A 16018-nucleotide genomic window follows, 5' to 3' on the forward strand; every position below is an offset into this window, starting at 1 on the left:
GTAGAGCGAAAACATTATCAAACAAAATTAAAACCCCCATTGAAACACATTGAAAACCATTCAGTGCGTTCCAATGGGCTGAATACCTGCTCATCCAGCGAAGATCCTCCATACGGCAGCCATTTTCGGTGCCTGTAAAATGAGGAATCCATCCGAGAAAACAGTGGGGGGCCATTTTCTACAGCCGGCGGCCATTTTGAAACCCGAGGATCAGCTGTTTGCTGATCATTGTAAAGCGAAAATCGGTTCCCGAAGCAGGGAACCGATCATCGTTAAATGAAAAAAAAACATTTAAACCATTGTTTTGCAATCGCAAAAGCAATCGCAAAAACCTAATCGTACAGCGATTTCCTCGTTAAGCGAGGCACCACTGTATCTGGCTGTGGCTGTGGCGCCAGAGAATGGGAGTTTGAACCCTTACTGTGCCCCCAGAGAGAAAAGCCAGCCTGTGTGCTGTTGGGCAAGCTGCACAGTCCCAAGGCACTATCCCCACAGAAGAGGGGAATGGTAAACCACTTCTGAGTGTTCTCGATCTGCAAAACTCTTTTAAAAAGTTACAAGAAGTCAGAATTGACCTTATTGCACATGATGATGATGATGATGATGATGATGATGATGATGATGATGATGATGATGGTGGTGGTGGTGGTGGTGGTGGTGGTGGTGGAGGTGGTGGTGATGATGATGATGATGATGATGATGATGATTTACCAATTTCCCTTTCCCAGTGAGTTTCCATGGCCAAGTGGGGGTTCAAACTCTGGTCTCCAGAGTCCAAGTCTGTCACTCTGTCCACTATACCACACTGGCTACCATTCCTAACTCAGGCTTTATAAGGGAATCAAGGTTTGTAGCTTTATTTGGTTGATTGTTTTTTGAGATTGTTTTCTAGTTTTTTGTGTGCAAAAGCAAACACAAGCAAGAGGAAACAATGGTAGCTCTGATTTCTGTGTATGCAAGCGTATGTTGCTGCTGAATCCACCCCCGTTTCTTGCTGGATCCAAGATTGTTATGATATTTGGTTCAACTCTATTTTCGCATCCATTGACTTACTGCAGGACAATGCAAACCCACCTATTGCGATATGTTAGGGGCAAATAAAAGACCTGGATTCTTTCACTCTGGAGGTTTTAAGACCTTCGGGACGCCTTCATCGCTCTGAGTGTGGAATGGCCAATGAGAAGAGGTGTGATTAAGTACTTTCTCTCAGGCCTTAGAAAAGGAATTGATTTGGTTAGTTGGTTACATTCTTATCCCATCTTTTTTCCAGTGACTTCAAGATCATGTATGTGGTTTTAACAGGAGTGGTCTCCCTTAGAGCAACGCTTCAGGGTATCATTTAAGCCTAGCCCAAACAAATAGAAGTGCTACAGCTAGCCCCTGAAGTTCTGGCTTGCACACAAATTGGGACTGGACTGGAGTGCATTTCCCTGTGCATCATGTGATTGCCAGGAAATAGATCGCACCAGACTGCTCCACAAGTGGTCGAAATGGCTATCCATTTTCCTGTGTGATCACAATAGAGTGGGACAAGATCACCCAACAGATAGAACCCTGTCATTACCATGTAGCATAAAACTGAAATCACATACATGCTGTGCACAATCTTACCAGCTGTCCTTTGTATGCTTGGACATGTCTGGGTTGCACTGTGAGTTGTGCGCTTGGTTGCATAGAATTACTATATAGAAAAGTGAAGTTGGAAGGGGCCTACAAGGCCATCAAATCCAACCCCCTGCTCAATGCAGGAGTACAATCAAAACATATCTGCCAGGTGATTATCTGAGTTTTTCTTGGATGCCTTCAGTGTTGGAGCACTCACCACCTCCCGAGGTAATTGGTTCCACTGTCATACTGCTCTAACAGGAAGTTTTTTCTGATATTCAGCCAAAATCTGGCTTCCTTTAACTTGAGCCCATTGTTGCATGCCCCGAACTCTGGGATGATAGACAACAGATCCTGCCCCTCATCTGTATAATAGCCTTTCAAATATTTGAAAAGTGCTGTCATATCACCCCTCAGTCTTCTTTTCTCAAGGCTAAACAGACCCAGTTCTTTCAGCCTTTCCTCATAAGGCTTAGCTATTCCGCCCAATTTGGTATCATCTGCAAATTTGACCAGTATCCCTGCATTCCCTCATTCAAGTCATTAATAAAAATATTGACGAGCACCGGGCTACCCCATTAGTTACCTCCTCCCAGTTAGAGAAGAACCCATTAATCATCACCCTCTGTGGTTGTGTAGCCAATTGTGTATCCACCTGACACTTGATCTATCCAGCCCACACCTAGTTAGCTTGCTAATCAGGATACCGTGGGGCACTTTGTCAAAAGCTTTGCTGAAGTCAAGATATACTACGTCTACAGCATTCCCTCTGTCTATCGGGGAGGTTACCTGATCAAAAAACAAGATCAAATTAGTTTGGCAGGATTTGTTCTTGATAAATGTGTGCTGGCTTCTAGTTATCAGTACATGGTTTTCTACGTGCTTGCACAATGACCGCTTAACGATCTGTTCCAGAATTTTGCCTGGGATTGATGTCAGGCTGACTGGCCTGTAGTTCCCAAATTCTTCTTATTTCCCTTTTTGAAGATAGGGACAACATAGGCCAACTCCAATCCTCTGGCACCTCACCCGTTTCCCATGATTTCAAGAAAACAATGGATAGCGGTTCTGAGAGTTCTTCAGCCAGTTCCTTCAGTATTCTCGGATGCAGTTCATCCGGCCCTGGAGATCTGAACTCATTCAAGGTGGTACGGTATTCCTTGACTATTTATCTATCTCCAGCTACAATCCTGCAATTCGGTTGGATGTTCATAGTCTGTCTTACAGGAAAAGACTGAACTAAAATAGGAATTGAGCACCTCTGCCTTTTCTTTGTCCTCTGCTTCCTTTTTTCCATCTCCATTGCAGAGCTGTGCCCCTATGTTTTTTGTGTGTCTTTTGCTACTCATCTGAAGAATCCTTTTTTATTGCTTTTAGTGTCTCTAGCTAACCTCAGCTCATTCTCAGCTTTTGCCCTCCTAATGCCATCCCTGCAGTTCCTTGCTACTTGTCTGTACTCATACTTGGTGGCCTGGCCTTCTTTTCATTTCCTGTATATGTCTTTTTTGGTTTTTAAGTCCTCCCTAAGCTTTTTGTGAAGCCATACTGGCCTTTTTTGCCACCTCCCACTTTTTTTTTCTTGTTGGAATTGTTTGTAGTTGTGCCTTTAGAATTTCTTTTTTTAGAAGCTCCCACCCTTCTTGGACTCCTTTTCTTGTTAGGATCTCCTGCCATGGGACCTTACTTATCCTTGTTCTGAGATTATTAAAATTGGCTTTTTAAAAATCCAGCAGACGTGAGTGGCTACCCTCTGCTTTCATTTCCGTTGAAATCAAGAATTCTAGAAAGACATGGTCACTCTCACCTAGAGTTCCCCTTACTGCCACTTCCCCCCACCAAGACATCTTTGTTGGTCAGAATCAAGTCAAGGATAGCAAATCCTCTAGTTTATTTCTCCACTTTTTGTAGGAGAAAATTATCAACCACACAAGCCAGGAATTTCTTGCAAGAGCCATACTTGGCAGAATTTGCCTCCCAACATATATCTGGATAATTAAAATCTCCCATCACTACTACATTGTGTCTCTTTGAAACCCCTGCAATTTGTTTTTCAAAAGTTTCATCCGCTTGCTCTCTTTGATTGGGTGGTCGGTAGTAGACTCCAACTACCAAGTTCTTTTTGTTGTTTGCCCCAACTAGATTGATCCAGATGCTCTCAATGGGACAGCCACTCTCCTCCTCCTTTATTTCTGTGCAGGAATGTGTATTTTTGACATAAACTGCGACTCCACCTCCCTTTTTATTCTCTCGGTTCTTTTTGATCCATTTATATCCCTCAATTGCTGTATTCCAGTCATGGGAGTCATCTCACCAAGTTTCAGTTATTCCTATCAAATCATAGTTACTCTCCTGAATTAAAATTTCCAGTTCTTCTTGTTTGTTTCCCATACTCCTGGCATTCGTATACAGATACCGGAGGGTGTGTGATTTGGGGTTTGTTTGTGTTTGTACATTTTTATGAATATTATGATTATGATTATTATGTTTATTGTTATGTTTATTACTGTGATTATTATTGTTAATGTTGTTATTGTTACCCTTTTGATCAGTTTGGTCTATTCCTCTTATTGTGTGTAAGGTTTCATCTCCCCTTAACTCTGTGCTTGCGTCTCCCTCCCCCTTCCAATTGAGTTCAAAGCCCTCCTGATGAAGTTCTTCATGCTGTGGGCAAACACATTGTTCCCAGTCCTTGTTAGATGCAAGCCGTCTCTTGCTAGCAGTCCTTCTTCCAGGAAGCTTAGCCCGTGGTCTCAAAAACCAAATCCTTCACATTGACAACACTTTCATAGCCAGTCATTCACCCAGAGGATCTTCCTTTCTCTTTCGATTCGTCTTCCAAGCACCAGTAAGATGGAATGGAATCATGAGAGAAGAAACTCACCTTTCTCCCAATAGATGGATTCTTGGGCTCAGGATTCATTGCTTAGAAGCAACAAGAACTTTGATCCCCCAAGTCTGTGTCCCACCCTCTGACCAATACACCACACCAGTTGTCATATAAATATGTCTTTAACCAGCAAATGGCTATATTTATATTGTATGTGCTGCAGTAGCTTTTATGCGGGCCAGCGTTGATAGTGTGATTGTAGCTGTTTTTACTTTGTTGTCATCTGCCTTGCATTTTGGAGCTGGGAAGCAGAAATGTTTTTAAAATCATGTGGAGTATGGGTCAAGTATGTCATGTGAATAGACCTCTGACTTGCCCCGCAGAGGTTTTCTGCATATCTAGAGATAAATAGTTGGTGTGTGTTTGTAATACACGAATTATCAGAGAGAGATAAGCAAAATCAATGGGTGGATTCATTTCCATAATACTTCACTTGCTGTTTTCTCACAGATTTGCTTTTGCCTCATCAAAGCTATAGCACAAGAGCCTTGTTTGTCATGCACCTAGAAATCATCTAGTCATTCTGATTAAGCCTTGATTACTATATTGCTGAAACGGAGGACCCAGCATTAATTCCGGAGTGCTGTTCTATTCAGAATTGTAAAGAAGAATTCCATCTTATCATCTTATGCCATGCTAGTGATTATTCTGTGCTCCTATGCAATTATCTGTGAATTACAAATAGGACAATTTCCCATTCTTTATCAACAGACATTCACTCTTCTATATATATATATTTCCTTTTAAGCACCCTTCCTCAACAAAGCCTTGCAGGGACAATCTTCTCTAGCCATCCATGCTTTATAACATCTCATCTTCCCATTCTCCCTGTTTTATGCAGAGAGAGAATAACTCTCAATAAATAGCAAGATTTGGTTTATGGAGTGGGAGAAAGCAGAACAGACTGTGATTCGGGCCACATGTTTTCATTGCTTAAGAGGAGATTGAGACAACGGAGAGGGCCATTGCCTCGAAAAGATTCATCTATACCAGCTTCCCTGCCGTTGTTGAGGAGTGCTTTCAGACTCTGAACAAACGTCGCCACAATCTTGAAAACCAAGCATTTTCACTTCAGGCTATTACATTAAGGCTAGTATGCTTTTGATTACAGTGGTGCCTCGCACAACGAGCGCCCCGTAGAGCGATGAATTCGCTCTACGGGGACGTTTTTTCAATCGCTAATGCGATCGCAGAGCGACGCCCCCAGTGGGCGAAAATCGCAGAGCGAAGGTCGGTAAGCGGTTTGCTTACCGACCTTCGCTTTGCGACCCGCCGATCAGCTGTTTCGCGGCTACAAAATGGCCGCCGGAAGCCCCAAAATGGCCACGCGCAGCGTTTTCGCACCCTCGTAAAGCGAGGGGAGGGCACAAAAATGGCTGCCGGCCATAGAGGAACATCGCTGAATGGTGAGTAAATCAGCTGATTGGAACGCATCAAACTAAGTTTAATGCATTCCAATGGCTTTTTTCTTTCCGTACAGCGATGTTTCACACAGCGAGGGATAATCCGGAACGGATTAACCCTCACTGTGCGAGGCACCACTGTATAGGCAAAGCAGAAGGGCAATCACACCGGTTTTCTCTTCACCTGCTCACTTTAGCAGACTTCCCGACACACAACAAATTGCATGACCAATCTCACACCAGTGCAAGAATGCACACAGGCCAGGGAGCCTGCCAGTGGAGGAGGACATTTACATAGTTCAGTTCTTTAAAAAAACTACAGTTTGTGAACATGGGCTATTGTGCTTCCATATCTATGAGAGAAAACACCAAGAAATTGCCCAATACTGCTATACAATATCTTGCCAGCAGGAAAAAAGATGCCAAACTTTACATAGCAAAGGGCAGCTTGAATGTTAACAACACCCATGTTAGCAGTCAAGATGGTCTACAGGGAGCCCCCTTATGCTTACTACCATCCAAAAAGAGACACTAAGCACAGGAAAAATCCTATTTCCATCACTTAACCCAGAGGTCGTCAGCCCCCGGTCCACAGCCCAGTGCCAGTCCATGGCCTGAGCCGGACAGGGCCACAAAGATAGACCTCCTGCCCCCCGCATGCACTCCCCTTCCCACAGCTGCTTTGCGCGCATGCCAATGCCGGCATGAGTGCTCCCCACCCCTTCATGCATGCGCCCAAGCGCCCGCACGAAGGGGTGGGTGAGTGCGCGGGCGGGCAGGTGTGCAGGTGCCCCTGTCCATGCGCAAAGGGGTGGGGGAGCACTCACGCCGGTGCTGGCTGGCATGCGCTCCCCCACCGCTTCGCGCATGCTCCCAAGAGCACGCACGTACCTGCATGCACCTGCAGGGGGCACCTTCCTTGGAGGCTCAGCTGGTCCGCGGTCTCAAAAGAGTTGGGGACTGCTGACTTAATCACTTCTCACCCAAACACAAAGCAATTGTCAGGGTTGTTTTTTGACGTGTTCTTGTGACGTTTGCCCCTTTGTGGCCCCTGTTTCTCTTACAAACACAGAGTACATATAGGCAAACCAAACAAAACTCCTTTTTACTCGCTGCCACCAGTTGAATTCTTTATCAACGTACTTTGCTTAGGAAAGACAAAAGTCCATTCAGTTCTCACTTTTTCTTAAAACAGGTTTATTGATTACAAATGTTTCATTAATAATCCATAAGTATTTTATTCAGGTTCATAAATCATCTATATCAATCTTCTATATTAAATCGCAGGTAACTATACACTCCTCAGACTAACTATTACTCAGATCTCCCACTTATCCCTCTCTCGCTCTCCATCTCTAACTCTCATCCTTACTGTAAAACTAACTCCTCCTCTCTGGCTCCGCCTTTTAACATCTCTAGTGGCCCCACCTCTCAACCATATCAGCATAAAACATGAATAATGCATGAATTACTTAACATAATAAGGGTGAATGCCACATACCTCCCCTCTTAAATATGTTTGTTTGGGAGGGGAAACACGTTTTCCCTCCTAAACAAACAGGCACAATTGCATGACTCTCTACTTACCATCTGGCACAATTCTGTAAGCAATACCACATTTACTCTAACAATCACTATATCTTTTTACACTAAACATTCCACTACAATTCAATAATATACTTAACCTTATCATTTACACTTACTACATTTAACATATTCAACCTTACAGAGATATATCACAATTAGGAAACTTTTACATAGGTTATTAACAAATAAATCAACAGTCCATTCCAGTTTATTTTAAAAGTCCTTGCATCCTTCATGTTTCAGTCCATCAATATTGAATTTCTCATCCCTATACACAAACAAAACATTTATTATAACATTACCAATCTTGTTTATCCCCCTCCATCAGTCATTTGGTTTTCGGGGAATGATCTGAGTCTCTTTTGCAAAGTCCAAGTTTGCCGAGTCCAAGTCTTTCACCTTCCCATTATAGTAAGGTGCGCCATGGACTGGTCCGGTTGTTACTGCCTCTTCTAGCTGGACACACATCTGCTGGCACTCAGGGGTCCCTCTGATAATCACTGGCTCCTTCTTCCACGTTCTCTTCTGTCGACTGGAGGTCATCGGGCCCTCTGATGTCCACTGAACGTCCTCTGCTGGCCATTTTATAGTGAAGCCTGCTTCCTTTCTGGCTCGTGGCTTCACCTTCTCAGCTGGGGAAAGGGTAGGCAGTTCCCTCTCCTCCTCCCGAACATCTCTGGATGCGGCCCTCTTTAAGAAGTAAGGACTTACACCTTCCTCATCACTCACACATCAGTTCAATAAGGGTGAACGCCACAGTTCTCAAGGTACCTATTGCGTGGAAAATATGGATGATCATTAAGTGTCATGCTGAAACCCCTGCTTTGGGGAGGAGGGCAGTTGACCAGGGCTTATACATCCAGATGATCAGTCACAGTCATGAGTGAACTGGCCCTTGAACTGATTGCAGATATTTATAGCCTTTGACTTTGCATTTCAGGTCTTGGTTTTGCCGATTCAGAGGATGGAGGTCTTTTTTCTCATGTGTGTGGGGGGGGGGTAGGAAAAGAGGAAGCTCTGACATGAGATAGGTTGACTCAATAAAGGAAGTCAGAGCTGTTACTTTTCAGTATCTATATTTAAAATACAGTGGTGCCCCGCTAGACGCTCACCCCGCATGACGTCGAAATCGCTTGATGATGATATTTTTGCGATCGCAATAAACAATGGTTCCAATGGGGAAATCCACTTTACATTGATTAGGAGCCTGCTTCGCGAACCATTTGTTCGCAAAACGATGTTTTTTTTGGCTCCGCAAAATGGCTTCCCTCCCTTCTCAAAATGGCTGCTTTCTCGTTCCGCAAAATGGCTTCCCTCCGCAAAATGGATTCCTTCCCTTCTCAAAATGGCTGCTTTCTGGACTGAAGCTTCACATTACAGCGATTATTAACAGCTGATCGGCGGTTCTCTATGGGCAATCTTCACTGGACGATGAGCTATTTCCCCCATTGGAGCGCATTGACCGGTTTTCAATGCATTCCAATGGGGATTTTTATTTTGCTTGACGATGATTTCACTTAACAGCAATTTTGCTGGAACACATTATCATCGTCAAGCACGGCACCACTCTCTCTATATATATTCTTTATATGTCTCCTTTCTTACAACCAGACACATAATACTCTTGCGAGCATGATTATGATAAGCCTGTTTGGCCAGAAGGGAGTTAAAAGGTTTTTAAAAAACCCTGTAAGTCAGCTAATTGGGTCCTGATTGACAGGGTCAAGAGTTCAGATTGGCCCTGAAGTGGAGCTGATTTCCCTTTTGAAAGTGTATGTGAGGAGACTGTTTGGTCTCAGAAATTCTGAGATAACATTTGCTGAAATATATCTCTCCCCCACCCACAAACATACAGTATTTCATTGTTGGAAAGTACATACCAAACATTCTCACTTGTAACATATGAGCTGATTTTCCTTTTTTGAAAGGCCTTTTTCGAGGACCAGTATTTCAGTCTCTGCAGCTTGGATTGTTTCTAAATTTTAAAAAAGTGGTTAGGGCCAAACATTCTCTTTCAAGATAAGCAACAACAGTCCCTTCCATTGGTATGAGCTATTTTAAATCTGGAGACATTTGAAGTCATCTATTTCTGAATGGGGGTAAAATAGTTTTAATTTTAAAAATCATAACATGAAAACCCTTGGGCCAAACTTTCCCAAATTTGGCATGGAAAAAGAGCAAAGTTTCAAAATTATAATGTTTTGTTTCAGCTGCCCCCATTTTTAGAATTAATCTGTAAAACGTTGATTTGCTCTCCCAACACAGTATCATTGCTCCACTCTTGTGCAACAGTAATGGCTCTTCCTCTCTGCAGTTAAACAATAGATATAACTACTAGGGCTGAGCTGGGATGGAGTTGTTCTGGAATCAGATTTTATAAATGTTTTCAAATATTCATTTAATTCCCATCCAAAATGTGGATGAAACCCTTGAACAAAGATGGAGATGGGAAAAGGGAAAGGGGGGAAGTTGGTGATGAGAAGTGACAGTGTCAACCGGGGTGATGACCCACTGAACGTCTGGCATGGGAGACCCCATGCCAATTGTCAGGGACTAACAATCTGCTCAGCAGTCTATTTATTTAAATGCCTGGCTCCAGGGCACAATATCGTTCTCTGTGATTAAGGCAGTATTTCGGTGTGGTGGGAGGGAAAAGAAAGGGGATGATACTTTGCTTCGTGCCTCTGACAACAGGTTGGGACACCTTGTACAAAGTGAAAAACAACTGTGGAATTTGAGGCAGTTTTTATGCTGAAATTGGAACAGAAAAAAATAAGGTTACTTCTGGGAGATGAAAACACGCCTTTTAAAGTTTCTTCCCTTCTACAAAGGAATATAATGGTTGGCCATGTTGCCTTAGCAACAAAACACTTCATCTCAGCTTCCTCCATCCTAGCACCATTTTGAATGCCTTGAACTATAGCGCCTCCCAGTGTCCTCTAGCCCAAGGTACCGGGGAGGGTAGCATTTTAGAGAAGGTACAGTTGTTCAGCCTGTGCAAATAAGTGTTGAAGCAACCTATTTTGTGTTCTCATGTCATGGTTTCTTGGCCCGGAGGAAAGCAGTGACAGCTTTTATAGGTTCTTCTTCATTTAGTACATCTTCCATAGCAGTACAGAAATGAAGTAGATCTCATGATAAATCTCTAACTGGCTGTCACATGGTGATAAAATAATCAAATGATCGTGTTGCTTAAAGAGTGAGGCATGTCACAATGCCTTCGGGACCAGGAAACTGTTATCTTGGCACAACCACAAACAGATTAACTCTTGTTTGCCCAAGTCTTTATTCCATAGTATGATTTTTTAAAATCTTTTTTCCCCAAAGAGAAGGGGGAAAAAAACCCTTGAAGTTTCATTCATCTATGTATAATAGTTTCCCCATCCTAGGCTGGAGAGAGCTCATTCCCCTCCCAAAGGAAAATGATAACTCAAACAATTTGCATTCAAGGACAGTTAGAATTCTGCCCTGGGTACAGTTCTGAGGAATTTGTTTTGAACTTGGAAGCTCCCAAAGCACCAGAATAATTTTGAATAACTCCAGATAATGGGATAGCTGTCTGTCGGCTCTTAAACAGAGCACATGTGCAAAGGACTCCAGTGTATCGCTCTGGCCAATGAAGCCTTCACTGTTCCTGGAGAACTGGGCCTAGAGCAGCCTATGGGAACCCCTGGTGCATATTCTTCCTTACTGCTCATATCTAGAAGCATCTCAGACTTTGAGTAACCCAACAGTGTTATCCGTAAGGTCAGTGACACACCAGATAAATATCCTGAGATTTGACAAGACCTAATTATGAGAGATTCAAAAAATAACCGGTCTCACTGGAAAAATCTCTTCTGGTATTGGTTGTTGTGGGGTTTTCGGGCTCTTTGGCCGTGTTCTGAAGGTCGTTCTTCTTAACATTTCGCCAGTCTCTGTGGCCGGCATCTCCAGAGCACAGGTTGCTATCCTCTGAAGATGCCGGCCACAGAGACTGGCAAAACGTTAGGAAGAACGACCTTCAGAGCACGGCCAAAGAGCCCGAAAAACCCAGAGCAAACATTAGATCCCGGCCGTGAAAGCCTTCACGAATATGTTCTGGTATTGTTCTAGAAATAAATCAAGTTGCCCTGGCCATCATTCCCCATGTCATGTTTAAAAGTTTGAAATCCTTTAATTCAGATTTTTAGAAGCAACCATGACATTTGGGCTGTAACCCAGAGGACAGTTTCACAGTGTTTAAGATCTTAGCATCATCATTGCTGTTTCCTTCTTTGTGATCTTATTTAGTATTTGTGCAATCCTGAATGATATGGCAAATGCATTTGCTATGCATACCCCCATGTTGTATCCGTGGCTCCCACCACAGAGTGTAAATTGTGAATTACCTTATTCTAATTTATGCATCTTTAAGCACCCAGGTGGCTTTGTAGGAACCCTGAGGCGTTGATTGTGCCACGTAACGTGACTGCACACAGCAAATATGCTTGCTATAGAGACACATCGAGCTGCTCTCACATAGGTCATAAGGAAAATGTCATTGACTTTAAGTGCAGCTTAAGCTGATTCAGCAGTTTAGTAATGGTCACCCAAAGACCAGATCACATGACAAATGTTGAATAACGGCATACTGTCTCTCTATTCATTTTCTGGTGGCTCTGTGTAGGATGTAAAAGAGAGTCCTTATATGAATGTTAGTTTCACTGAAAGCCTATGGAAACTTGGTTTGCAAGGATCTGTTTTGTTTTGCTTCATTCCCCACTTTTCCACCCAAAAAAGAAAATTTTACTCACAGAATTTTCTTCCAGAAATCCAGTTTATTATTTGAACTGCTACAAGCCTACATTCCATAATTTTACTCCCCAAAGGTGCAAACTGATAGTATTACGACCGGCTGTTTCTATTCTTTAATTTGTTGTCATTTATACCTCAGAATGAACTTCATAAATTATACAGGATAGGCTGTGCAGTGACGTAAATATTGCTGCTGATTTAGCGTTTCTTGGCATTTTAATTATTTTTTGCAGCCTTCAATAGATTAAGAATAAACACATAGAAAAGACACACACTAATGTCTGAGATTTACTTCTTTAAATGTTTTTAAACTATTTTTGTTTAGCAATTTTAAAAAAGCTGAGATGTAGTTTCTTGAAAGTGTGCAGAGCTATAAAGGCAAATAGAGAGGAAGACAAGGGAATAGGCACTCTCTGGTTTGCTCTACTCAGATGCTCCCTCAAGGGACTGGTTAGAAGAAATGGGGATGGGGCCCTAGTGACCCACCAAGGTCCTGGTGGAGACCCAGTCCCACTTGAAGCCCTGTTCACCTCCCTGAAACCATGTGTTTTGGACGCAGACAGTGCCATTTGCCGGTGGAGAAAGTACGGCATCTCTTCCTCTATTGCCAGGTTGCTTTCTTTCCTCTGTGCAGGGAAGAAAACCCACAAGTGAGATACAAGGGAAGAGAATGAAACCTTGCAGTAAAATTGCTTCCCGACTTCTGGCTTTTAGGACTTTGGAGCTCTGCTACCTGTCCTTGGACAAATGTGTAAATCCAGGGCTTTTTGTGCATTTCTGGGGCAACAACAGGCCTCGTCCAAGAACCTGGGCAGGGTACTACCTCATTTTGAATCTGACATTTATGGGGATGCAAATGTAAAAATAAAAAAGACACCATAGATGGGAAAGGGAAACAAGACCTTAAAAGGAAGCCAAAGGAAGGGACTGATAGCTTCATACACAAATGCCCCAGTGAAGTACAGACAACTCGTGAACACTCCAGTTGCTTAGAATCTCTCAGGCAGATTATCAGGCTGTAGCAGCAGCTCTTTGCATTTTGTTTTGCTTTTTAGCTGCAGTGAAAGAGAAAGATGTGTGTCCGTGTAGCATTTGCATTCTCCAATTTTTGTCTTCAAATCTGCATTTCTGTTCTCAAATTTTCTTCCTTTTCGCCCTCTGTTTCTGTTGTTACACTACTAAGACTGTGCATGTATGTGCAGATTAATGCTGGCATTTTTTGTATGGATTCAGAGTGGCTCATTTTAAGATGCTAGGATCTTTCTCCCCCACTCACCCCCTACAGACTAGAGACGTTAACATTTCCCAAAAAATCCCTTTTTTCCAGGAAAACTTGAAATTTTCAGAAATTTTCAATCTCTACTATAGACATTTTTGGGATTATCTTTTCTTGTCGGTAAATCAGAGTCATTACCAAGTACATAATAATTGTTTCCTGCTTCTCTTTTTCTTGTGTCCTTTAAGGCTGGGGGTGGGCAAATGATGCTGACAGAAATATTTCTGACATGACTACCCCATCCCCTGAAAATCTATCCTGTTATAATCCTGTTATAATTAGTATACATTTAGGTTTCGCTTACCTCAGCATAAGATTAGTCGAAAAGGTCATCTGGTTTGTGTATCTCATTGTGACAAAACTATTGAAATGAAAAAATGTATTTGTTGTTGTTTAGTCGTTTAGTAGTGTCCGACTCTTTGTGACCCCATGGACCAGAGCACGCCAGGCCCTACTGTCTTCCATTGCCTCCCAGAGTTGTGTCAAATTAATGTTGGTTCCTTCGATGACACTGTCCAACCATCTCATCCTCTGTCGTCCCCTTCTCCTCTTGCCTTCACATTTTACAAACATCAGGGTCTTTTCCAGGGAGTCTTCTCTTCTCATGAGATCGCCAAAGCATTGAAGCCTCAACTTTAAGATCTGTCCTTCCAGTGAGCACTCAGGGTTGAGTTCCTTCAGAATGGATAGGTTTGTTCTCTTTGCAGTCCAGGGGACTCTCAAGAGTCTCCTCCAGCACCACAATTCAAAAGCATAAATTCTTCAGGAGTCAGCCTTCTTTACGGTCCAGCTCTCACTTCCATACATCACTACAGGAAAAACCATAGCTTTGACTATGCAGACCATTGTCGGCAAGGTGATGTCTCTGCTTTTTAAGATGCTGTTGCGGCTTGTCATCGCTTTCCTCCCAAGAAGCAGGCGTCTTTTAATTTCGGGGCTGCTGTCACCATCTGCAGTGATCATGGAGCCCAAGAAAGTAAAATCTGTCACTGCCTCCATGTCTTACCCTTCTATTTGCCAGGAGGTGATGGGACCAGTGGCCATGATCTTAGTTTTTTGATGTTGAGCTTCAGACCATATTTTGCGCTCTCCTCTTTCACACTCATTAAGAAGTTCTTTAATTCCTCCTCACTTTCTGCCATCTAGTATATGTGTGGCTAAAGGAAAGTGTTTATTTACAAGATGTATTTGCACACTGACCTGCAGTCAATAAGAATGCAAAGAATTTTGTGAAATTACTCATTCTTAGTGATACAGCTCGTTGAGAAATCACTAACTCCTATGAGAGGTCTCACCTCCAGGGTGAGAATGACACAAGAAGCACTTTTTCCCCCATGGAGGTTTCCGCAATTTATGTACAATGTCTCTCCACAAAACCTTTCCCTTTCTGGAACCTAGAGAGCAAATACAAAAGGTTGGCTGATTGATCCGGGGGGAAAAAAATACAGCTGATCCAATACTTCTGTTTTGGGAAAGTCCATGCAACAAGGTGGCACTATCATTTCTGACAATTTGCACAAAAATCATTCTTGCAAGATCTCTCATTGCTCCTGAATGAAAACATTTCATGGTTACAGAACTCAGGAAGAGGAAAAAGGATGTTTCTTGTCTTGTGACAGTAGAGCAAGATGAACAGGGATTTACATCCTTAGCAGCCAGATGACTTTACAGGCAATTCAAACTAAGATACAAACAGTAGTTAAGAACATACAGTAATAAAACATGGACAATAAGCAAATCCATAAAATGAATTTTAAAATTAGCAAAATAATGCAAAACAATGTAGATGAGTAATTCTAAGGAAAATGGATTGAAATGACTCAGGACATTGTATTTAAAGGGGTGAGGAAACAAAAGAAAAAAATCTGCATAGTGTCGAAAATATAGTGACGAGAGGAGATTTGCTATGGAAAGAGTTCCATACCTGGAGTGGCACCACCAAAAAGTACCTCTAACCAGTATATTATTGGAAATAAAGTCCGTGTTCACAGCTGAGCCTTGCAGTTGGTACAACACATTTTTGTATTTTTATTATTTTCTGGATTACAGTCCTATACAGATATGTGAGTGGATCCAGCCCAGGAGTTTCCACTGTCTTTCTGTCACATTGTAATTGCAAATCCATGGCAAAGTGTCAAGCATTTTCTTTTAACTTTCCCATTTTACTGTTTTAATAACACTGGGAAAGCATCCTAGGGCTTTGGTTTATTATACATCTGTGGGTTTGGAGTTTTATTTTCACATTTGCCTTTTTTCCCCCCCTATCTTTTCAGGTGCGTATGTAACATTGACTGTTCTCAAACCAACTTCAATCCTCTCTGTGCCTCCGATGGGAAATCGTATGATAATGCATGTCAGATCAAAGAAGCATCATGCCAGAAACAGGAGAAAATTGAAGTCATGTCTTTGGGTCGATGTCAAGGTAATGCTCCTCGTAAAGCTGACTCCAAAGAGTGCTCTCCATTTTTGTTTTGCTTTATTTCT

At 42.5% G+C, this 16018-nt stretch overlaps 1 protein-coding gene across 2 annotated transcripts in view; it reads left to right on the forward strand.

Moving 5' to 3' along the window:
* TMEFF2 (transmembrane protein with EGF like and two follistatin like domains 2) overlaps positions 1-16018 on the forward strand; it is a 264601-nt gene that overhangs the window by 188962 nt on the left and 59621 nt on the right. For both annotated transcript variants that reach the window (XM_072979606.2, XM_078393376.1), the window contains exon 6: positions 15808-15956. In XM_072979606.2, coding sequence (XP_072835707.2) covers positions 15808-15956 — 149 coding nt within the window. The remainder of the gene's footprint in view (positions 1-15807; positions 15957-16018) is intronic.

Source organism: Pogona vitticeps, chromosome 1, assembly GCF_051106095.1.
Source record: "Pogona vitticeps strain Pit_001003342236 chromosome 1, PviZW2.1, whole genome shotgun sequence".
Taxonomy (NCBI): Eukaryota; Metazoa; Chordata; class Lepidosauria; order Squamata; family Agamidae; genus Pogona; species Pogona vitticeps.